General features: G+C 46.3%; 1 protein-coding gene across 1 annotated transcript in view; it reads left to right on the top strand.

Moving 5' to 3' along the window:
- The window catches only part of DERA (deoxyribose-phosphate aldolase), a 73478-nt gene that overhangs the window by 45337 nt on the left and 1762 nt on the right, over positions 1-26379 (top strand). Inside the window, exons 6-7 of the mRNA XM_075603008.1 lie at positions 734-862; positions 19022-19134. Of these exons, the coding sequence (XP_075459123.1) occupies positions 734-862; positions 19022-19134 (242 nt within the window). The remainder of the gene's footprint in view (positions 1-733; positions 863-19021; positions 19135-26379) is intronic.

The raw sequence follows: 26379 nt of genomic DNA, 5'->3' as shown, positions 1-26379 counted from the left end.
TTTATTTATGACCACTTTACAGATAACCAATAAATCTCCCCGAGCATTACGAGGAACGCGTTAACCTTTACCTTCCGGCACCTTCCAGATCGCTGGCGGATTCAGTTCCATCTGTCAGACTTTTTCCATGTGTGACCTTTTAGCGTTTGAACCTCGGACTTCAAAAAACACGACTGGAAACTTCTATTAACAATCTTTAAAAAAAAAAAAAAAAAAATGTATTTTGTGCATTCAGCGTTTCCTTGTTTGCTTTCAGGTTGGGAGGAGCGCAGCGTTCTCCAGCAGCGCAGTGTTCTGAAGCCGCGCAGCGTTCTGGATCAGCGCAGCGTTCTGGATCAGCGCAGCGTTCTGCAGCAGCGCAGCATTCTGGAGCAGCGCAGCATTCTGGAGCCGCGCAGTGTTCTGGACCAGAACGCCGTTCTGAACCAGCGCTTGTAGGTCCAGATCAGCAAAGGGACTACACTTCGTTTTTCTTTCTGAATTACATTGGTTACAGTACCGGGACACTTTAAATGTAACATCAAAGTAGAACAAACAGAAGTAACACAGAAAGTTTTCATTTAATTCCTTTTCCTAAAAGAGGAAAAAGCGAAAGTAGAAATATAATGAAAGAGACTGAACGTTATAACCTGGGATTTGGAACTCCTGTATAGAGACCGACACCTTCTCATTTCATTTGAGGCGGGAAGTATTATTTTGTGACCGTTGATACCTTTTTGCATTTTCCTTTTAGATCTTTATGACGAGATCCGTCAGTTCCGCGAGGCGTGCGGAGACGCGCATATGAAAACTATCTTGGGAACGGGAGAGCTAGGCTCACTCACCAACGTCTACAAAGCCAGCCTGGTTGCTATGATGGCAGGTAATATACATCATCAACTTATTGTCTACTAACCCAGTCAGTGACTTGGTCCTACTAGATCAAGATCTCTTCCCAGTTGTTGCCAATCTGTATACATTGGTCCTTCAAGAGTAAATGTTTTGCCTTCGGTCCCCCAGTTGCCAAATATTTGGAGGATTGGATTCCAAAACCTTTATGTAGTTTGTGTTATTGTCTCTGTCTCCCTGTTCATGTCGCTGTCTCTCTGTGTCTCTGTCTCTCTGTCTCCCTGTCTCCCTGTCTCTGTCTCCCTGTCGCTGTCTCCCTGTCGCTGTCTCCCTGTCTCTGTCTCCCTGTCGCTGTCTCCCTGTCTCTGTCTCCCTGTCTCTGTCTCCCTGTCTCTGTCTCCCTGTCTCTGTCTCCCTGTCTCTGTCTCCCTGTCTCTGTCTCCCTGTCTCTGTCTCTCTGTCTCCCTGTCTCTGTCTCCCTGTCTCTGTCTCCCTTTCTCTGTCTCCCTGTCCCTGTCTCTGTCTCCCTGTCTCTGTCTCCCTGTCTCCCTGTCTCTGTCTCCCTGTCTCTGTCTCCCTTTCTCTGTCTCCCTGTCTCTGTCTCCCTGTCTCCCTGTCTCTGTCTCCCTGTCTCTGTCTCCCTGTCTCTGTCTCCCTGTCTCTGTCTCCCTGTCTCTGTCTCCCTGTCTCTGTCTCCCTGTCTCTGTCTCCCTGTCTCTGTCTCCCCGTCTCTGTCTCCCCGTCTCTGTCTCCCTGTCTCTGTCTCCCTGTCTCTGTCTCCCCGTCTCTGTCTCCCCGTCTCTGTCTCCCTGTCTCTGTCTCCCTGTCTCTGTCTCCCTGTCTCTGTCTCCCTGTCTCTGTCTCCCTGTCTCCGTCTCCCTGTCTCCGTCTCCCTGTCTCTGTCTCTGTGTCCCTCCTTGCGCACGTCCCCTCTGTCACCCTGAGGTCCCCTTTCCAAGTTCCTGGGCCCCATGTTGGAAAACACTGTCTTAACCACTTCACGTCTTTACTAGGCCCTCTGGCAGTGAAGTGGTAATCTCGCAGGCTGTGCTCTGCATCCTGTGCTCTCTCTCTCTTCCAGGCTGCGCTCTCATTTCCTGTGCTCTCCCTCCTTACCAGCGCTCTCCCGGGCTGAACTCTCCCTGCTTACCAGCGCTCTCCCGGGCTGCACTCTGCCTTCCTGTGCTCTCACTCTCTCGGGCGGCACTCTTCCATCCTTCCTGCGCTCTCGCAGGCTGTGTTCGCGCTCTCGCAGGCTGTGTTCGCGCTCTCGCAGGCTGTGTTCTCACTCTCGCAGGCTATGCTCTCACTCTCGCAGGCTGCTCTCTCCCAGACTGCGCTCTCACGGGCTACGCTCTCATTTGCTGCACTCTCCCTGGCTGCGCTCTCCCAGGCTGCACTCGCGCTCTCGCAGGCTTCATGTTCTAGGGCTGCACGCTCTTGGGCTGCGCTCTCGCAGGTAGTGCTCTCTCAGGTTTAGATCTCCTGGGCTGCGCTCTCGCAGGTAGAGCTCTCCTGGGCTGTGCGCTCTCTTCCTGTGCTCTCGCTCTCCCAGGCTGCGCTCTCCTTCCTTGCCAGCGCTCTCCTGGGCTGCACACTCCTCCTTACCAGCGCTCTCCCGGCCTGTGCTCTCCCGGCGTGCGCTCTCCCAGTATGCGCTCTCTCGGGCTGCGCTCTCGCAGGTAGAGCTCTCCCGGGCTGCGCTCTCCCTGGCTGCTCGCTCTCTTCCTGTGCTCTCGCTCTCCCAGGCTGCGCTCTCCCTCCTTACCAGCGCTGTCCCGGGCTGCGCACTCCCTCCTTACCAGCGCTCTCGCAGGCTGCGCTCTCCCGGGCTGCACTCTCACAGGCTGCGCTGTCGCTCACAGCAGGCTGCGCCCTCCGGGGCTTATGCTCTTGGGCTGCGCTCTCTCAGGCTACGCTCTTGCAGGCTGTGCTCTCTCGGGCTGTGCTCTCACTCAGCAGGCTGTGCTCTCTCGGGCTGTGCTCTCTCGGGCTGCGCTGTCGCAGGCTGCGTTCTCTCAGGCTGCGTTCTCTCAGGTTGCGCTCTCGGGCTGCACTCTCTCAGGCTGCGTTCTCTCAGGCTGCGCTCGCTCACAGCAGGCTTCGCTCTCGGGCTGCGCTGTCGCAGGCTGCGCTCTCGCAGGCTGTGCTCTCGCTCACAGCAGGCTGTGCTCTCGGGCTGCGCTCTCAGGCTGCGCTGTCGCAGGCTGCTTTCTCTCAGGCTGCGCTCTCACTCACAGCAGGCTTCGCTCTCGGGCTGCGCTGTCGCTCACAGCAGACTGCGCTGAGAGGAGGCATTTCCGGTCCCATCCTCCGCACACCGTGCTATTCTCCCCCACATTTCCACGCGTGGCAGGCTGCTCACGTCCATGTGACTTTGCATGGTGTAGTTGAGTTGCAATAAAATAAAAGGACTTAGCCACGTAACCCTTTGGGTGCCACAGCACGTAGTCACAACGCCACGGGGTCTGGCACTAGCAGGACGCGATCTACCCTCTGAGGAAGTGGCTGAAAAATGACCACCGACCGCAATGTACCGGGCGGGCCGTGGCACATGGGTACCACGGCCCCTCCAGCACTCAGAGGATAAAGGAGTATTTCTGCCCAGATAAGACACATAGATAAGAATAAGGGGGTCTCCGCAGCCGGACCACGTGCTTCTAGAGATACTTAGCGGGGGAGACGCTATCGGTAACGTCACCACCTGGGAAACAAAATGGATCTTTAAATCTGCCACGTCACGCCGGTCCGTAAGAAATCACGACGTCTTCCCAATGGCCTGCGAGACTCCATAAAGTACCGGCAGCGCGGGCTCCTATAAGGATCTCGGAACCAGGGGTCCATCGGGCGGAAATAACCATGGTTCCGGCCCGGGGACCCCATGCTAAAAGGTATTTCGTTTGTCGGAACCTGCCGGAGCTTTACTGGGGCTTTCTCCGCTCCGAGAGTCCTTCCCGCGTCCACAAACGTGGCACTCAATGTGCCGTTAAATGCAAACAAATAAATAAAATCAAGGTGGCTGCAGGTAACATTCACGTGCCGAGCGCCCGAAGGGGACATGAACCCCAACACATTGTCACCTACATGGGGGTCCCTGGAGCAGAATAGCGCACTTCAGCTTTTGGTGATCCCTTGTTCCGATGCAATTGGGGGGTGATGAGTGCGCATATCTGGGGAAGGACTGGGGTGCCCTGACATGTTATTGTGCCTGCGCTGGCATTGTCCGCGTGATCTCCACCTCTGTCCGCGTGATCTCCACCTCTGTCCGCGTGATCTCCACCTCTGTCCGCGTGATCTCCACCTCTGTCCGCGTGATCTCCACCTCTGTCCGCGTGATCTCCACCTCTGTCCGCGTGATCTCCACCTCTGTCCGCGTGATCTACACCTCTGTCCGCGGGATCTCCACCTCTGTCCGCGGGATCTTCACCTCTGTCCGCGTGATCTCCACCTCTGTCCGCGTGATCTCCACCTCTGTCCGCGGGATCTCCACTTCTGTTCGCGGGATCTCCACCTCTGTCCGCGTGATCTCCACCTCTGTCCGCGTGATCTCCACCTCTGTCAGCGTGATCTCCACCTCTGTCCGCGTGATCTCCACCTCTGTCCGCGTGATCTCCACCTCTGTCCGCGTGATCTCCACCTCTGTCCGCGTGATCTCCACCTCTGTCCGCGTGATCTCCACCTCTGTCCGCGTGATCTCCACCTCTGTCCGCGGGATCTCCACCTCTGTCCGCGTGATCTCCACCTCTGTCCGCGTGATCTCCACCTCTGTCCGCGTGATCTCCACCTCTGTCCGCGGGAACCCTTCCGTACACGGGAACCCTTCCGTACACGTTCCTGGAGCACACGGGAACCCTTCCGTACACGGGAACCCTTCCGTACACGTTCCTGGAGCACACGGAAGATTGCAGTCCCCGGGGGCAGATTGTTAGACGGTACAAATTGGCTCCACTTTAAACTTGGCAGAGACGCCAATCTCATTACAATCCGGGCATCATGTAACTCCGCCCTAACCTCTCCTTTTAATACTCCCCAACTACGGCGCGAAAAAGGGCGCAGCGTTCTTCATACATTGCCGCATAGAGACGGAAGATGGGAACGGCGCTGCTTGTGGCCATATTGCTCCAAAATTGCTTTGCTTCACCGCTCACAAATTGCCTTAGTTGTGTTTTTTTGGGATGCCCGGAACCTAAATGACGGCAGCGCAGTGCGGCGTAGTGCGGCGCAGTGCGGCGTGTCGTGAAACGCGGGCAGCAAGGCTACAAATGCTATAATCCCTTATACAAAAATATTCTACTCCTATATTCCTTACAGAACGACATACAGATTCCCGAGTACAGTATTTGGACAGGAAGGAAATGATGATAGCCTTTAAAATAAAAAGTAGACATTAATTATAGAAAATTATCCGGCAGTATTGGTGTTGAGGTGGTATTTTTACACATTCTGTTTCCTACACTAGGTGGCGATATTGTTCATGAACGGAGATTGTTTTGTTGCATATATTCACTCGGAGCAATTGTATTGTATGTATGTCTTTATTTATATAGCGCCATTTATGTACATAGCGCTTCACAGCAGTAATACATGTGGAACTCAAATAATTAACAGATAATATAAATAACAGATTGTGGGAATAAGTGCTTCAGACATAGAAGTAACATTAAGGAACAGGAGTCCCTGCCCCGAGGAGCTTACAATCTAATTGGTAGGTAGGGAGAACGTACAGAGACAGTAGGAGGGAGTTCTGGTAAGTGCGTCTGCAGGGGGCCAAGCTTTATGTATCATGTGTTCAGAATATCCACAGTGCTATTCATATGCTTCTTTAAGCAAGTGTGTCTTAAGGTGGGTCTTAAAGGTGGATAGAGAGGGTGCTAGTCGGGTACTGAGGGGAAGGGCATTCCAGTGGTGTGGGGCAGTCAGTGAAAAAGGTTTAAGGCGGGAGAGGGCTTTAGATACAATGGAGGTAGAAAGAAGACATCATTGAGAAGAACGCAAGAGTCGGGGTGGTGCATAACGAGAATGCAATGAACTTTGCCAACCCATACTGCAACGTAATGTACCGAGGCTTACATCCATCATGTTCATTTATATCCCTTATTATTATTATTATTATTATTCAGTTTCGCTCTGAGTTTTAAATGGTTGACATTTGATTATGAGCCATTTGTAATCTTGGTTCAAACCAACGTTAATCGTTCTTAGCATTGAAGCAAATACTAGAGCACCGGGAACATCAGGGCCTTATTTACTAAGTAGGGGTATTTCTTAAGATACCTATTGGCGCTAGAAGACAACTCATGACCCATTTAATTGAATTGGCCAGGGCATAAGTTGTGTCACGGCATAGCACCGATTAGTAGTTATATCCTCCTGGGAAGAACGTGCATGTGTTTCCTTCTCACGGTTTCATTTAGGGATTACATGAGATAGGTGCGGCATTCACTGTATATACACGCCATGTACACGCGATATACACGCATGCTTTGGGCATCGTATGCATGTGAGCTTAAAGAGAAAATATGAAGGGCACAAAAGATTTTAATAGAATTTGTAAAACTATGTTGATTCCCTTCAAATGCAACATCTCACTTAACTCTTTAATGCCCTATGGCCATATATGTCACGAGGGCTGCGCTGACCGCAATCTCCTTTCCTTCTTCCCCCCTTCCCCGTCCTTAACCCCCTTCCCCCCCCCCTTCCCACCCCCTCCCCTTCCCCGTGCTGGGACTGTGTGTATATATGATAGTATGATCAGCATACATGTGCAGAGAGGCTGGGACTGCGTGTATATAGGATAGTATCAGTATACATGTGCAGAGAGGCTGGGACTGCGTGTATATAGGATAGTATCAGTATACATGTGCAGAGAGGCTGGGACTGCGTGTATATAGGATAGTATCAGTATACATGTGCAGAGAGGCTGGGCTGTGTGTATATAGGATAGTATCAGTATACATGTGCAGAGAGGCTGGGACTGTGTGTATATAGGATAGTATCAGCATACATGTGCAGAGAGGCTGGGCTGTGTGTATATAGGATAGTATCAGTATACATGTGCAGAGAGGCTGGGACTGCGCGTATATAGGATAGTATCAGTATACATGTGCAGAGAGGCTGGGGCTGCGTGTATATAGGATAGTATCAGTATACATGTGCAGAGAGGCTGGGACTGCGCGTATATAGGATAGTATCAGCATACATGTGCAGAGAGGCTGGGACTGCGTGTATATAGGATAGTATCAGTATACATGTGCAGAGAGGCTGGGACTGCGTGTATATAGGATAGTATAAGCATACATGTGCAGAGAGACTGGGACTGCGTGTATATATGATAGTATGATTAGCATACATGTGCAGAGATGCTGGGACTGCGTGTATATAGGATAGTATCAGCATACATGTGCAGAGAGGCTGGGCTGTGTGTATATAGGATAGTATCAGTATACATGTGCAGAGAGGCTGGGACTGTGTGTATATAGGATAGTATCAGCATACATGTGCAGAGAGGCTGGGCTGTGTGTATATAGGATAGTATCAGTATACATGTGCAGAGAGGCTGGGCTGTATGTATATAGGATAGTATCAGTATACATGTGCAGAGAGGCTGGGACTGTGTGTATATAGGATAGTATCAGCATACATGTGCAGAGAGGCTGGGACTGTGTGTATATAGGATAGTATCAGTATACATGTGCAGAGAGGCTGGGACTGCGTGTATATAGGATAGTATCAGTATACATGTGCAGAGAGGCAGGGCTGCGTGTATATAGGATAGTATCAGTATACATGTGCAGAGAGGCTGGGACTGTGTGTATATAGGATAGTATCAGTATACATGTGCAGAGAGGCTGGGACTGTGTGTATATAGGATAGTATCAGTATACATGTGCAGAGAGGCAGGGCTGTGTGTATATAGGATAGTATCAGTATACATGTGCAGAGAGGCTGGGACTGCGCGTATATAGGATAGTATCAGTATACATGTGCAGAGAGGCTGGGCTGTGTGTATATAGGATAGTATCAGCATACATGTGCAGAGAGGCTGGGCTGTGTGTATATAGGATAGTATCAGTATACATGTGCAGAGAGGCTGGGACTGTGTGTATATAGGATAGTATCAGCATACATGTGCAGAGAGGCTGGGACTGTGTGTATATAGGATAGTATCAGTATACATGTGCAGAGAGGCAGGGCTGTGTGTATATAGGATAGTATCAGTATACATGTGCAGAGAGGCTGGGACTGCGCGTATATAGGATAGTATCAGTATACATGTGCAGAGAGGCTGGGCTGTATGTATATAGGATAGTATCAGTATACATGTGCAGAGATGCTGGGACTGTGTGTATATAGGATAGTATCAGCATACATGTGCAGAGAGGCTGGGACTGTGTGTATATAGGATAGTATCAGCATACATGTGCAGAGAGGCTGGGCTGTGTGTATATAGGATAGTATCAGTATACATGTGCAGAGAGGCTGGGCTGTATGTATATAGGATAGTATCAGTATACATGTGCAGAGAGGCTGGGACTGTGTGTATATAGGATAGTATCAGCATACATGTGCAGAGAGGCTGGGACTGTGTGTATATAGGATAGTATCAGTATACATGTGCAGAGAGGCTGGGCTGTGTGTATATAGGATAGTATCAGTATACATGTGCAGAGAGGCTGGGACTGCGCGTATATAGGATAGTATCAGTATACATGTGCAGAGAGGCTGGGACTGTGTGTATATAGGATAGTATTATCAGTATACATGTGCAGAGAGGCTGGGCTGTATGTATATAGGATAGTATCAGTATACATGTGCAGAGAGGCTGGGCTGTGTGTATATAGGATAGTATTATCAGTATACATGTGCAGAGAGGCTGGGACTGCGTGTATATAGGATAGTATCAGTATACATGTGCAGAGAGGCTGGGACTGCGTGTATATAGGATAGTATCAGTATACATGTGCAGAGAGGCTGAGACTGCGTGTATATAGGATAGTATCAGCATACATGTGCAGAGAGGCTGGGACTGCGTGTATATAGGATAGTATAAGCATACATGTGCAGAGAGGCTGGGACTGCGTGTATATAGGATAGTATCAGCATACATGTGCAGAGAGGCTGGGACTGCGTGTATATATGATAGTATCAGTATACATGTGCAGAGAGGCTGAGACTGCGTGTATATAGGATAGTATCAGTATACATGTGCAGAGAGGCTGGGACTGTGTGTATATAGGATAGTATCAGCATACATGTGCAGAGAGGCTGGGACTGCGTGTATATAGGATAGTATCAGCATACATGTGCAGTGCGGCTGTGACTTTGTGTATATAGGATAGTATTATCAGTATACATGTGCAGAGAGGCTGAGACTGCGTGTATATAGGATAGTATTATCAGTATACATGTGCAGAGAGGCTGGGACTGCGTGTATATAGGATAGTATAAGCATACATGTGCAGAGAGGCTTGGACTGCGTGTATATAGGATAGTATCAGCATACATGTGCAGTGCGGCTGTGACTTTGTGTATATAGGATAGTATTATCAGTATACATGTGCAGAGAGGCTGAGACTGCGTGTATATAGGATAGTATTATCAGTATACATGTGCAGAGAGGCTGAGACTGCGTGTATATAGGATAGTATTATCAGTATACATGTGCAGAGAGGCTGGGACTGCGTGTATATAGGATAGTATTATCAGTATACATGTGTAGAGAGGCTGGGACTGCGTGTATATAGGATAGTATAAGCATACATGTGCAGAGAGGCTGGGACTTTGTGTTTATAGGATAGTATTATCAGTATACATGTGCAGAGAGGCTGGGACTGCGCGTATATAGGATAGTATTATCAGCATACATGTGCAGAGAGGCTGGGCTGTGTGTATATAGGATAGTATCAGCATACATGTGCAGAGAGGCTGGGACTGCGTGTATATAGGATAGTATCAGTATACATGTGCGGAGAGGCTGGGCTGTATGTATATAGGATAGTATCAGTATACATGTGCAGAGAGGCTGGGACTGCGTGTATATAGGATAGTATCAGTATACATGTGCAGAGAGGCTGGGACTGCGTGTATATAGGATAGTATCAGTATACATGTGCAGAGAGGCTGGGACTGTGTGTATATAGGATAGTATCAGCATACATGTGCAGAGAGGCTGGGCTGTATGTATATAGGATAGTATCAGTATACATGTGCAGAGAGGCTGGGACTGTGTGTATATAAGATAGTATCAGTATACATGTGCAGAGAGGCTGGGACTGCGTGTATATAGGATAGTATCAGTATACATGTGCAGAGAGGCTGGGACTGCGTGTATATAGGATAGTATTATCAGTATACATGTGCAGAAAGGCTGGGCTGTGTGTATATAGGATAGTATCAGTATACATGTGCAGAGAGGCTGGGACTGTGTGTATATAGGATAGTATCAGCATACATGTGCAGAGAGGCTGGGACTGTGTGTATATAGGATAGTATCAGTATACATGTGCAGAGAGGCTGGGCTGTATGTATATAGGATAGTATCAGTATACATGTGCAGAGAGGCTGGGCTGTGTGTATATAGGATAGTATCAGCATACATGTGCAGAGAGGCTGGGGCTGCGTGTATATAGGATAGTATTATCAGTATACATGTGCAGAGAGGCTGGGACTGCGTGTATATAGGATAGTATCAGCATACATGTGCAGGGAGGCTGGGACTGCGTGTATATAGGATAGTATCAGCATACATGTGCAGAGAGGCTGGGACTGCGTGTATATAGGATAGTATAAGCATACATGTGCAGAGAGACTGGGACTGCGCGTATATAGGATCAGTCTCTTACAAACGGTGGCCAGGCCATTTATAAAGACAGAGAAAGGGGTCCCAGGATAGCCTGGGGGACCCCACAGGTAATATCCAAGTGGTCGGAGTTGGAGCCTGAGATAGACATATGTTGGGATCTTCCTGATAAATGAAAGTTAAACCAGTTTACAGCAAGTCCCCATTTTTCTGTACTTGAACTGGGGTTCCCTGCAGTGCATCTGTTGTCCCCTGGGTGTTTTTATACGTGTGTCAGTATGTGGCACAAAATAACTAAAAATATAGAAAGTCGTGACGCCGTCCATCATGACGTTCCGCTTTCTGTCAGCCGTTGGAGTGAGGCTGCGCGGCGGCCATATTGTATTCACCTGGCAAGTCGGGGCACTGCGGGTTTGCTCAGAGGGAACTCCAGGTTCAGGTCGGATAAGTCTACAGATTACCAAACAGAGATGCCACGTGGGCCAATCAGAGTTGGTAGAAACTCAGCCAAGCCGTAATACACGTGACATAATAAAATAAATAACAAGTAATTCAAATAACACATAATGGGAATATGCGCTTCCAACATAAGTGACATTTAGAAAAAGGAGACCCTGCCCCGAAGAGCTTACAATCTAATTGGTAAGTAGGAGGAACGTACAGAGACAGCAGGAAGATGTTCTGGTAAGTGCCTCTGCAGGGGGCCATGGTCGATGTACAGTATGAGGTGTAAAGTATCAGCCACGGAGCTGCCCATATGGTTCTTCCAGGACCTTCTTTCCTGGATTTTGAGCAAAGCCGGTTGTAGCACTGACATGGTATTGCGGATGTGCTTATAGCAACGCACAGCTAGCCTGATTGTGATATAGGACCTATATCTGGACTGAATCACACAAGCAGCTTCCTTCATTTTCCAACAGCATCTTTGCTCCAGATAAAGTCCTTCCTAGCATTTGGCTGGACCACAATTGCTTCAAATGTTCACCCTTCTTTCTTTGTATTTGCATTCTCCATATTGGCTGGAGAAGACAGGCTGCTGGTGAGCTTTGATCCCTCTGTAGGCCGCCTGTATGATAACTGCTGTGGAGCGTTTGCACAGATCATTTTTTCTCTCTCCCACATTCCTTGGATAAGAGCTCCGTAATATTTTTGAAGTGTTAGAATGCTTCTTTCTTTCAGAGGTTGCTCTGATCTGAGAGAGTTCCAACTGAAGACATAGGGATTAGCTCTTTTCCCGCTGAAAGGCCCCTCTGCATCTTTCACCGCTAACTGCACTTCCAATTTATCTTGTTGGATTTGGTTCTTCACCTTTTCTTCGTGAAGCTTTTCTTGATCAGTCACATATGAAACGTCTTCTGTCAGGTTTCTGTTCCCTCTTTTGACAGTCTCTATAAAATTCAGGACCTTGCCATAGTCATCCATCAATCTACACACCTCTGTGCTGAGATGTCGGATTTCCTGGTGCGAGACTTCTAGCTCTGTGTTGAGAGACTTCCAGCTCTGTACCGAGACTGCGAATCTCCTTTTGGGAGACTCGCAGTTCTGCACCGAGACGGTGAAATTCCTTTTGAGAGATTTCCAGTTCTGTGCTGAGACCAGTGACCTCCTGGCGAGAGACATCCAGCTCTATGCTGAGAGTATTCTGAGATACTCCCAGGTCTGTACTAAGACTGCAAAACTCCTTTTGAGAGATTCCCAGCTCTGTGCTTAGACTGAGAGACTTGTTCTGAGCGAGTTCCAGCTCTATTCTCAGGCTGAGGGCCTTCTTCTGAGCCTCCTCATACCTCTGCTTCCCGTCAGCAATAACTTCTCTGTTTCTTGTCCATGGTGATAATCCGTGTTCGACAAACCTATACATTTGCTCGCCCCGGGCGAGTGGATTTAATCCCCGGGCGAGTAAATATTGGCCCAAGCAGCACACGTTTGGTACTAGGTGGCGAGTAGATTTTTTTTGTGTGGCGAGTAGATTTTTTGGTGATTTGTCAACCACTGGTGATAATAATAGCTTTCACTGTCTTCCGCTCAGTCATCAGGTCTTCGAAGTCACTACTCAAGTGATGCTTGTAACACAGTCCCACAGTCAAAGGCAATTGTGAACGGATCACTCTGTAGCTTGCCGTTGGCGTCCATCTCCTTTTCCAGTCGTTCACAGAGGAGATCAGTCACTTCTGGCCTTTTGCAGGGCATCTTCAGGGATGGTCAAGGAATCATCACTTATTGGTTTCGGCTCCACTTACCTGGTACTGTTTGTTCAGGGTTCTCAATGTCAGAATCGGACAGACACTTCTTCAGGGTAACGACTTCTGCCTTGGGCCTTCTGGAGATTCTGCAGTTCCCAGGAGGAATCTTCCATTCACTCTAGGATGCAGGACATCTTGGCCCTTCTGATGCTAGTAGGATCAAAAGGGTGTAATCATAGCTCTACCTTAATATTCACCTAGTAGGATATATTGGCGGTGCATGGGGAATGAATGACCAGAGAAGCGGTCACAAAAAGAAACCCACTAGTTTGCACACAGCCTTCAGTAAAATAGACAATAGTAGGGAACTGATTAGTCCCAACATACAAGTGATGAATCAAGCAGGGGGGATATATATAATCCAGAAAAACAAAAAAACAACATTTTATTAATTACTTGTTAACTCTTCTAAGTGAAAATATAATAAAATCAATTAAAAATGAAACCACTAGAGTATGCCTTGAATAATTAACCTCAGTTGTATTAAATACGAGGATGTTCTTATTCAAAATTAAGCAAGATCCATTAATATAGATCTGTGCTTGTGTAGAAAGCACTTAAACACGGAGCGTCTATTTATTATAGCTCAGGGATTACTAGGTTGCCAATACCTAGTGTGTATACTCATATATGGTCCTCTTATATACAATGTATACATCAAAACATCTGCAACTCTAATTGTAGCATATTGTCCAGGGTATCAGTGAACAATCAGTTGCATAACATTTCCCATGGTACTATGACCAATAACAATAGCAGTGGACTGTGTAACAGATAAACATTATAGTTACACAAGGGGTGATGTTGCAGGATCATCTGCATAGTATAGTAAATACAGACAGTTCGGTAAAACAGAGAACCTATTCGTTACCAACGCACAACAGCAGTTCCCTCCCAATTCATGTCTTGTTGGCATAAAACACAACCTTGTTGAATTCTAGTTTTCATATCCCAATTACAGGTTTTTTATCCAAAATAAAAAAACTCTGCACTGGGAACAGAATAAGTCCACCCTCTTGGGGCGTATGCTTAACCCACACTCATCAATCTCTTGATATTTATGATGGGAAAACAGTTCTTTTAAACACAAACTATCTCTGAGTATAAATATCCTATAACTATATTTCTGTAACTCCTAGAATGATGGGACCTGCATCAATGTGTTTGGCTAGTCAAAATGTACGTTTAGACATCTACTGTATTTTGATGCCCATTTCCATTTTTGATAGACAAGTGGATATCTTATATATGCAGCCTCACTAGTCTAGCTTCTTATGACTTCATTGAAACAGCTGAACGTGCTGGCCAGAAATATAGTGTCCACCTTCTTGTGAATGGTATCGTATGCCCAATACAGATGCAGCCACCAGTATCCGATCACTTGCCGGGGTAAAAACTAAGGCATCTCACAGTAAATGCCTCAACATTTTGTGAGATTCCTAATGGCTCATCGAATTAACACAGCAGGGGTCCCTGCAGCCCCATTCAGTTTGATTTAGTTTGAATAGGACTGCAGGACGCCCCCCCCCTCCCCCTCCCTGCTGTGTTAATCTGATGGGCCATTAGGAATCTCACCGAACTGTTGAGGCATTTACAGTTAGATTGCCCCAGATTTTCCAAGGCAAGTGATCTAATACTGGTGGCTGCATCTGTATCTCATAGTAATGTGTAAGGGCCTGGGTGTCCTCTCTTGGCTACACCTTCTTGCTCTGTCCAGAAATATTGGAAACCCCTTGAATTCCCTTCAATTTGTCCTGGTTACTTTCACTGTCACCAAGGGTTGTGGGTTTAGGGTTTTAGTCACCCCACAGTCCCAGACCAGATCACACTCGGATAACCCCACTTTTAGACATAATCACAGAAAACAGGCCAGGCTGTTATAGCAGGACCCCAATAAAACAAAACGTGTGTTTCTAACTCAAATTAACCTTTTGAATGCTGGAGTATTAGAATACTGAATATTGGATAGACCATTCGCTTATTGTGTGCCTCCGTGTGTAACAGGGGCATTTGTACGATTACATGGACTAAGCTTCAGTCCAACCCGCTCCCAAACCACATTCTCACTCTCAGAGCCTTCAATCCAACACAACACCTTTGAAATAAATTTACCAATAATCAGTGCCTTCAACATCATAAATCACAACAATTAGGTCTTCTTGTGGTTCATTTAAGTAGCCAAAACTAATGTAATCATGTGAGACCATTTTAGAAATAAAAAGCTTCTCTTCTGTATCATTCAATTAGAATAAATAGTATAACTTTGCTTTACATTACAGGATTATTATACCTGTGTATTACAGGATTATTTATCCCAAACATATTTTCCCTCAGAGGAGTCTAATACTACATTGATTATGTTTTGCTAATCATCACATTTACAGCCATTTATGTCAGTAATAACCTTAAGATATTGCTTAGAAAATAAATGCACTTCTTTAGCCATAATGCACGTTTTTTAATCTCTTCTTGTTACCACAAAGTCTGAAAAAGATTTTCAAATTGAATAATAATTTGATCCGTTAATCTTTTGAAGGTAGTAATTTTATTTTGCCCTCTTTGCCATCTCTAAGGCTCACAAATGAATAGAGCTTCATTATAGCAGTCTGAATTTAATAACCATTATCCATTATCGTGTAATTAAGACTCCCTGTAACGAATAATGAGCACAATGCAAAAATACATAGTACATTTCTTTAATGAACTGGAAAATGTTCATCTTGTTCTATTTAGTAATGAGTAGCTGAATAGTCATTAAATCCGCTGGAGAATAGGACGAGATGGATTTTGAAGACTGTCTTCAGTTTGTGGTTAATCTATTAGAATTAAAATTTCATCTTCTATTTTTATCAACAGCTGATTAAAAGTCATTCTGTTTGACCAAATTGATTAGAAGACCATATACAGGGGCAGCTGTTGTTTAATGAAAGTTTTTAATGAAACTGTACCAGAGAGACGTTTAATTATAGGCCAGGACAAAGCTTTGCCTATCCTCACACAGGAAAATGTAGTACTCAAAAGGGCTTACTCTCTGCAGTTAAAAGGAACTCGATAACATAAGGTGATGTGCGGCAAAGTAGCTGAATTACTTTCTGTTCACTAGCAGCGGTGATGGGAAGCACTAATATTATGTTGAGTTAAATGTTCTTGTTGGTTTGAAGTTTTCTCTATTTCGTTCAGTCTGGTAAACTAAGACGTTTCAATGCATCTCGTGTGATTTAGATATGGCAGGATCACTGTAATAATGCTGCATTATAATAAGTACGTTTTGTGTGTGTATATATTCATTCATGTATATGAGTGTGTATATGCACAAATTACCGTCCCGTTCAGCCCGTGCTTGTCCACTGCTGGATTACGGCTTCCGCAGGCCTCTCGGCGCAAAGCGCTGTCTGACTTTTGGTCGTTGTCTTGGTCTTTTGATTCCTCTTAGAATCCGGTTGCCTAACATCTTTGTTCTACAATGGTAATTTCTTCCTGCGATATGTCCGCCCAATCGCCATTTTAATTTCTTTATACACACACAGATATATATTGTTGCAACAGTGACATTGGGTACTTCGCACTTTGAGCATTTCTGAATGAATGCAACGTTGTATCAATAAGCTGACTGTATTTAACCTGACTAGTAACAGTAAGTGACTGTATTTAACCTGACTAGTAACAGTAAGTGACTGTATTTTACCTGACTAGTAACAGTAAGTGACTATTTAATCTGACTAGTAACAGTAAGTGACTATATTTAACCTGACTAGTAACAGTACGTGACTGTATTTAACCTTACTAGTAACAGTAAGTGACTGTATTTTAACCTGACTAGTAACAGTAAGTAACTGTATTTAACCTGACTAGTAACAGTAAGTGACTGTATTTAACCTGACTAGTAACAGTAAGTGACTGTATTTAACCTGACTAGTAACAGTAAGTAATGGTATTTAGCCTTACTAGTAACAGAAACTGACTGTATTTAACCTGACTAGTAACAGTAAGTGACTGTATCTAACCGGACTAGTAACAGTAAGTGACTGTATTTTACCGGACTACTAACAGTAAGTGACTGTATTTAACCTGACTACTAACAGTAAGTGACTGACTGTATTTAACCTGACTAGTAACAAACAGTAAGTGACTGTATTTAGCCTGACTAGTAACAGTAAGTGACTGTATTTTGCCTGACTAGTAACAGTAAGTGACTGTATTTAGCCTGACTAGTAACAGTAAGTGACTGTATTTTGCCTGACTAGTAACAGTAAGTGACTGTATTTTGCCTGACTAGTAACAGTAAGTGACTGTATTTAGCCTGACTAGTAACAGTAAGTGCCTGTAGTTAGCCTGACTAGTAACAGTAAGTGACTGTATTTAGCCTGACTAGTAACAGTAAGTGACTGTATTTGGCCTGACTAGTAACAGTACGTGACTGTATTTAGCCTGACTAGTAACAGTACGTGACTGTATTTAGCCTGACTAGTAACAGTAAGTGATTGTAGTTAGCCTGACTAGCAACACTAAGTGACTGTAGTTAGCCTGACTAGTAACAGTAAGTGAGTGTAGTTAGCCTGACTAGTAACACTAAGTGACTGTAGTTCGCCTGACTAGTAACACTAATTGACGGTAGTTAGCATGACTAGTAACAGTAAGTGACTGTAGTTAGCCGGACTAGTAACAGTAAGTGACTGTAGTTAGCCGGACTAGTAACCGTAAGTGACTGTAGTTTGCCTGACTAGTAACACTAAGTGAGTGTAGTTAGCCTGACTAGTAACAGTAAGTGACTGTAGTTAGCCTGACTAGTAACAGTAAGTGACTGTATTTAGCCTGACTAGTAACACTAAGTGAGTGTAGTTAGCCTGACTAGTAACACTAAGTGAGTGTAGTTAGCCGGACTAGTTACAGTTAGTGACTAGTTAGCCGGACTAGTTACAGTTAGTGACTGTAGTTAGCCGGACTAGTAACCGTAAGTGACTGTAGTTTGCCTGACTAGTAATACTAAGTGAGTGTAGTTAGCCTGACTAGTAACACTAAGTGAGTGTAGTTAGCCTGACTAGTAACAGTAAGTGAGTGTAGTTAGCCTGACTAGTAACACTAAGTGACTGTAGTTAGCATGACTAGTAACAGTAAGTGAGTGTAGTTAGCCTGACTAGTAACAGTAAGTGAGTGTAGTTAGCCTGACTAGTAACACTAAGTGACTGTAGTTAGCATGACTAGTAACAGTAAGTGAGTGTAGTTAGCCTGACTAGTAACAGTAAGTGAGTGTAGTTAGCATGACTAGTAACAGTAAGTGAGTGTAATTAGCCTGACTAGTAACAGTAAGTAAGTGTAGTTAGCCTGACTAGTAACAGTAAGTGACTGTAGTTAGCATGACTAGTAACAGTAAGTGACTGTAGTTAGCCTGACTAGTAACACTAAGTGACTGTAGTTAGCCTGACTAGTAACACTAAGTGAGTGTAGTTAGCATGACTAGTAACAGTAAGTGAGTGTAGTTAGCATGACTAGTAACAGTAAGTGAGTGTAGTTAGCCTGACTAGTAACTGTTAGTGACTGTTGCCATATTTCATTATTGGCCTGAGACCAGCCTGTAGACTGCATTCCCACGGGATTAATTAGTGCAGATTCGTTAAGCGTCAGTAACGATCCAGCATTAACACTCATTCAAATCAATAAGAGTTGGCGCTGGATTGAGTGCGCAAACCTTTTCCTGCGATTGATGAATCTGCCCTATTGTGGGATCTATTTAGCTAACACACATGATGCATAACATACATTTTGCCATTGTTCAGACCAGCTAACATAAGTACTGACCTGGTGAGCAGGTTACAAGAGGCGTTATTGTAGCAGGAGTAGTCATCATTGCAACAATGCTGCTACGCTTTAAATGTCATCTATAAAGTCGTACTACTAGAAAAAACCCACGGACGATCATTTGGTGCGTACTATGAAACCGCACCTTACAATGTGCATTGTTTCTGCGTGTCTCCCCGCGGTGTAGTACGGCACGTTACAGCGGTGTAGTACGGCACGTTACAGCGGTGTAGTACGGCACGTTACAGCGGCCTTTTCCGAATAGACACAATGACATCGCATTGGTATATGTCGCTGAAACATTCGGCAGCCTTTGATTTCATTGACAAACATGCTAAGCCTTTTCATTCCCTTCCAGGCTCTGATTTTATTAAGACCTCTACAGGGAAGGAATCTGTTAACGCCACGTACCCCGTGGCTTTGGTGATGGTGCGGGCGATCCGAGACTTTTACTGCAAAACTGGGATCAAGGTAACGTGTTCTGTGCGCTTCCCAAGTGTTCGTCATGATAACGCATTAGATACTAGAACGGTTCTTAGTGAACTGGGGAGTTCCAAGCCGTAAAACTGCCTTTTTTATTATTATTATTCAACATTTAATGCCCTTTTATGAGTTTTAAAACATCCTTTGATTTCTATAGCAGGTTTAGCCCACCTCCCCAGCAGTGCAAGATGTTTGCAACACTTTCCTGTTTGTGACCATTTGTTGCCAATGTTCCCAGCCGTGTGAGCGATAAACTGTTACAATAGACAATGTTACCTTACTGTAACTCAGCAGCTACACTGTATCCTTGTACGACTGACTGAAGAATTGATTTAAACTGAGAGGCGGCCATTATGTTAGGCACACAGTCAGGATTTTTGCAGATTTATGGAGCACCAACCGATTGCAGCTTCGGTAAGTGTGTAGAATGATACATTGTCACACGCTTTACAGATACAAATAAGGGAAAGGGGGGATGTGTTATTGCTGCATTCATTTGTACGTGTGCAGGGAAAACTGGCATCTGCAAAAAAGAAGCATACAGCAGCAGCGCAACCAGGGGGTGCAAGGGTGTATTTGTACGCCCCAAGAATTGGTGTCGCGGTTACAGGTGCCGCGCTCTTCCCCACTGCAGTGAAACGGATTGCCGGGCGAGAGAGCGGAGCCTCTATATGAGAGCAGCCCTCCTCATCGCTAACGCTGCGATGTCACATGGCGCAACGTTTCCATAACGACGTGACGCAATGAGATCGCGACGTCGATGGGGAGGACTGGTAAAAATTGCACCTCCAATCAGAATTTCGGATGGCGCCCCTGGCATGGAGTATGTGTGGCAGCAGAATTACTAGTGGCCGACGTAGATCCAGCGCCAGCGATGCCCAGACTGGGCTCACTGGTTATTAGCTGCAATGTGTAAGAATTCGATGTCACTTTCTATATCCCTGGGATTACCTTTCAGCTGTCACGATATTCCAGGAAAGGAGCGTTAACAAACTGATTCAGTTGCGGTGTTAATTCTGATCTGCAAAGAGCTGGGACTTCGTTAGGAAATAAACGAGCAGCGACGTTTCTCCGGGTTACACTGCGGCGGAGGTCCAACCGCGTCATCGCGCTCTGTCATTACTGAGGGGCTCGCGCCAATTCAGCCCAGAAAAGCCTGGTACTGGGAGGCGGAGGGTTAACTCTTGAAGATCAATGTATTGAACACAATAAAGAAATGGCGAGAAATAGCAGAGCAGCGTGTATATATATATATATAGCTAGGTCGGTATATGAGCAGTGGCCGATTCTGGTGTTAGAACAGAGAACCAGCTGTTGTACTTGTTTTCAGGTTTTGCATCATGGTTTAAATCACTTCTTACCACAGGGGGGCTCCAGGCCTCAAGCCTCCCCCAACAGGTCAAGTTTTCAGAATATCCCTGCTTCAGCACAGGTGGCTGAATCCGAGGCTCAGTTGAAGACTGAGCCACTGATTGAGCCACCTGTGCTGAAGCAGGGATATCCTGAAAACCTGACCTGTTGCGAGGCTTGAGGACGGGAGTCGAGCCCCCCCTGTTTGACCACACAGCTTTCTAGATAAGTACATTTCATCCTCTCCTTCTCTGTGTTACCCACACGTCGGACTTTGTCTTCTTTAACTAACACTGTGTTACTCTGTGACTGTGCGTTACACAGAGAATACTCTGTTACTCTGTGACTGTGCGTTACACAGAGAATACTCTGTTACTCTGTGACTGTGCGTTACACAGAGAATACTCTGTTACTCTGTGACTGTGCGTTACACAGAGAATACTCTGTTACTCTGTGACTGTGCGTTACACAGAGAAAGCGGTTTGTTTCATGTGTCACATGTAGGAGATTTGCAACATATCAAAATGTAAACAAGTATTAAAAGTGTATGTTACATAATATCACAGGAAACAATACACTTCGTTTAATTAACTTTCAAATGAACATTGCACATAGGAAGCCAGAGACATATTTGTTTCTATGTTTGAGCTCCTGTAACGACGTCCAATCTGCCCGACATCTTATCGTTAGAATCTGGGGGAATGGAGAGGAGGAAATGGGACAGCTCTGCAAAGCGTACTGCTGGAATTATTTATTATTTATTTATTTATAAAATATTCTACCAGGAAGTATTACATTGAGGGTAATCTCTCGTTTTCACACATGTCCTGGGCACAGAGTTAAGACAAATAATACATGGTTACAAATACAGTTACATAAATGAGCAGGGTATACATTATATACAAGACATTGCATGCACAGTAATGATGCAGCGTTCGGCAGATTCACTTTACCATATTGTCCACATGACTGTCCCATATATATATGTGTGTGTGTGTATATGTATGTATGTATGTATGTGTGTGTATATATATATATATATATATATATATATATATATATATATATATATAACTGCAGCTGCTCTGCTGTTAACGTAGTGGGTTTGTACTACTGCAGCAGGTACAGTAGCGGGTATAGAAGTACTCTCTTTTCCACTATTTTATAGGGGGAATGGGGGGCTCACTGATTTAAAGTCTGACTCCAGAAACGATGACTTGAGCTTGATTCCCGGTGTCGGCTCCTTGTGACCTTGGGCAGGTCACTTTATCTCCCTGTGCCTCATCCACCAAAAGCATAGAGTGTAAGCTCCACGGTGCAGGGACCCGAACCTGCAAAAATTCTATGTACAGCGCTACGTTCACGGTCAGTGCTATACACGAGAAAGCTATTATTTGTATTATTATTATTATAATAAGAGAAATGCTGCACCCACAGTGCGCTTTGTGCTGAACGTTCACATCGAGTCTTGTGTTGGGGGCACGGTGATCCCACTCCATGCATGTGCATTTATATGCATCTCAATTATACACTTGGATTGTTACAATGAATTCCCAGGCAGGAATCGTTTGCTTAATTCCCTTTTAAATGCATTTGCATGGGGCCCATTTCCCTTTCATCTTCCTAGACACAGAGCCGCGGCCGCACGGGGGGATTGGGCTCTGGGGAACGCAAATGCGCTGCTAGAATACATGTATGTCTCAGGAGAGCTCTGGAAAAGCTCTGCGAGGAGGGGATCCTTTTCTTGGGCATCGGTCGTATGAGAATATATATCATCTTCCAGTCTGAGTGAGGCTGGAAATAATCATCGTTAACACCGTTCTGTTGCTTTCTTTGTGTTAACAAAGCACCTTCTCCTTCTGTACGACCACCCTGACACGCGCGGGATGTTTGTGCGTTATGCCGCACTGTTGTTGTTGTGTTACCTTCCTGGCCTGTGTGCGTGATTGCGGGATCGCTGACCTCCTGTGTAGGAATAACTTGTATTTATAGAATGAAGTGTAATTGTGGTTAGGAATTTTTGATGTTAATTCCGTGCCGTTTTCCTGCCCGCTGCAGGAAAGGTTGTATGCGTGTTCCTTCCAGAACTACCTGTGCTTCTTTACTCAAGCGTGAAACCGCCGTCTCTCGGTATATTTGTAATGTCACAAGCTCGCACTGTATATACCATCACAAGCTCGCACTGTATATACCATCACAAGCTCGCACTGTATATACCATCACAAGCTCGCACTGTATATACCATCACAAGCTCGCACTGTATATACCATCACAAGCTCGCACTGTATATACCATCACAAGCTTGCACTGTATATACCATCACAAGCTCGCACTGTATATACCATCACAAGCTCGCACTCTATATACCATCACAAGCTCGCACTGTATATACCACACACATTACATTTAGAAAAGCCTTTGAAACACCTTAATATACTGTACAAACGTGCACAAGGCTATGGCCATAATCACCCCTTTCCTCTCCTAGATCTGATACTTCTTCTGACCACTTAATAGGTAAAATCTTTTTGGGGGAAATTGTGGATCCGACCCCCCTCCCCCCCTCCCAATTTACTGGTAAATATCCCTGTCCCTGTCCCATTACAGAAAGTGGGGAGGCACAGCGCAGCTTTCTGAGAGGTGTAAAATTGGGATCGCATATTTTATCCTTGTGACGGATTCCCATTAATGTCCAGGACCTCCCATAATGCCCCAAACTCCCTTACCCCAAACTCCCTTACCCCAAACTCCCTTACCCCAAACTCCCTTACCCCAAACTCCCTTACCCCAAACTCCCTTACCCCAAACTCCCTGACCCCAAACTCCCTTACCCCAAACTCCCTTACCCCAAACTCCCTTACCCCAAACTCCCTCACCCCAAACTCCCTCACCCCAAACTCCCTTACCCCAAACTCCCTTACCCCAAACTCCCTTACCCCAAACTCCCTTACCCCAAACTCCCTGACCCCAAACTCCCTTACCCCAAACACCTTTACCCCAAACTCCCTTACCCCAAACTCCCTTACCCCAAACTCCCTTACCCCAAACTCCCTTACCCCAAACTCCCTTACCCCAAACTCCCTTACCCCAAACTCCCTTACCCCAAACTCCCATAGTGCCCCAAACTCCCTTACCCCAAACACCTTTACCCCAAACTCCCTTACCCCAAACTCCCTTACCCCAAACTCCCTTACCCCAAACTCCCTTACCCCAAACTCTCTTACCCCAAACTCCCTTACCCCAAACTCCCTTACCCCAAACTCCATTACCCCAAACTCCATTACCCCAAACTCCATTACCCCAAACTCCCATAGTGCCCCAAACTCCCGTACCCCAAACTCCCATACACCAAACTCCCTTACCCCAAACTCCCTTACCCCAAACTCCCTTACCCCAAACTCCCTTACCCCAAACTCCCTTACCCCAAACTCCCTGACCCCAAACTCCCTGACCCCAAACTCCCTTACCCCAAACACCTTTACCCCAAACTCCCTTACCCCAAACTCCCTTACCCCAAACTCCCTTACCCCAAACTCCCTTACCCCAAACTCTCTTACCCCAAACTCCATTACCCCAAACTCCCTTACCCCAAACTCCCTTACCCCAAACTCCCTTACCCCAAACTCCATTACCCCAAACTCCATTACCCCAAACTCCCATAGTGCCCCAAACTCCCGTACCCCAAACTCCCGTACCCCAAACTCCCTTACCCCAAACTCCCATAGTGCCCCAAACTCCCTTACCCCAAACTCCCTTACCCCAAACTCCCGTACCCCAAACTCCCGTACCCCAAACTCCCGTACCCCAAACTCCCGTACCCCAAACTCCCGTACCCCAAACTCCCTTACCCCAAACTCCCTTACCCCAAACTCCCTTACCCCAAACTCCCTTACCCCAAACTCCCTTACCCCAAACTCCCTTACCCCAAACTCTCTTACCCCAAACTCCCTTACCCCAAACTCCCTTTCCCCAAACTCTCTTACCCCAAACTCCATTACCCCAAACTCCCTTACCCCAAACTCCCTTACCCCAAACTCCCTTACCCCAAACTCCATTACCCCAAACTCCCTTACCCCAAACTCCCTTACCCCAAACTCCCTTACCCCAAACTCCCATAGTGCCCCAAACTCCCGTACCCCAAACTCCCGTACCCCAAACTCCCGTACCCCAAACTCCCGTACCCCAAACTCCCTTACCCCAAACTCCCGTACCCCAAACTCCCGTACCCCAAACTCCCGTACCCCAAACTCCCGTACCCCAAACTCCCGTACCCCAAACTCCCTGACCCCAAACTCCCTGACCCCAAACTCCCTGACCCCAAACTCCCTGACCCCAAACTCCCTTACCCCAAACTCCCTCGCGAGTAAGGACATATCGCCCAATAGTCAAACGGCAGCTCACGCATGCGCCTGTCAGCACGTCCTGAACAGCAATACCGGCTCCCTACCTGTACCGAAGCTGTGCGGAAGCGGGGAGACTATAGAGCCTGTTACACATGCGTTATTTACATCAGTTCTGCACGTATATGATGATTACAGTACAGTACATGCATCGATAAGTGGGGAAAAGGTAGTGCTTCACTACATTTTCGCTTTACATACATGCTCCGGTCCCATTGCGTACGTTAATGCGGGGTATGCCTGTACTGTACCTGGCGACCCCTGTACTGTACCTGACTTGCCCTTGTCACTGGTACCCAGACACCCTCTCCCTGTGTACAAGACGTGCCTGATGCAGTGCTGTACCTGGCGACCCCTGTACTGTACCTGACTTGCCCTTGTCACTGGTACCCAGACACCCTCTCCCTGTGTACAAGGTGTGCCTGATGCAGTGCTGTACCTGGCGACCCCTGTACTGTACCTGACTTGCCCTTGTCACTGGTACCCAGACACCCTCTCCCTGTGTACAAGACGTGCCTGATGCAGTGCTGTACCTGGCGACCCCTGTACTGTACCTGACTTGCTCCTGTCACTGGTACCCAGACACCCTCTCCCTGTGTACAAGGCGTGCCTGATGCAGTGCTGTAGCCTTGAACACATGATGATTACTCTGCCTGTAAAAGCCCCCACTCCACCTCCCACCGGTAACCTGACGCTTTTATCGTACGTGTATTATTCCTGCGCCTGCAAGTCCCCGTTATATTGTCCTGATTGGAAGCGCTCTCTAACATTGAGATTCAATTCTCCTATTGTGTGCTTTTATATCTGTGTTGTATGATAAATATTATTATTATTATTATTATTATTCGGTTTGCAGTAATTGTGAGTAGAATTGAATACTTCTTTGAATACTGTTTCTGTAAAGGACTGCATGTATGTTTCGTGCTAAATAGGTCAAATCGTCATTGATCTGGGAAATGACGGAATAAACGGAATAGCCAAAGATCATTTCTGTCTCCTAATATAATTGAAGGGAAACATTTAGGGCCACAGTTACTAAGGAGTGCTACGCCATGAAACAACTTCCCGCATGGCGTACTGTAGTAATATGGTCCTTTCTGGGCTGGAAGGGGTCTAACGGGGTCTGCCCTATATGGCCCTGTCACTTGAATTGGGCCACAAGAGTCTTCCTGCATGGGCAGTGTCTTAGTTCAGGGGGGCTCAACGCCCGTCCTCAAGCCCCCTAACAGGTCAGGTTTTTAGGATATCCCAGATTCAGCACAGGTGGCTCAATCACAGGCCTGAGCATGATTGAGCCACCTGTGCTGAAGCAGGGATATCCTGAAAATCTGTGGGGGGGAGGGGGCAGCTTGAGGACTGGAGTTGAGCACCTCTGATGCAGAACATAAGAAGGGGTAAGGGAGTTTGGGGCACTATGGGAGGTCCTGGACTTTAATGAGAAGCCGTCACAAGGATAACATATGCGATCCCAATTTTACCTGTT

Source organism: Ascaphus truei, chromosome 5 (genome assembly GCF_040206685.1).
Source record: "Ascaphus truei isolate aAscTru1 chromosome 5, aAscTru1.hap1, whole genome shotgun sequence".
Lineage (NCBI taxonomy): Eukaryota > Metazoa > Chordata > Amphibia > Anura > Ascaphidae > Ascaphus > Ascaphus truei.
The sequence above is the reverse complement of the archived record's forward strand: the minus strand, read 5'-3'. Positions and strand labels throughout refer to the sequence as shown.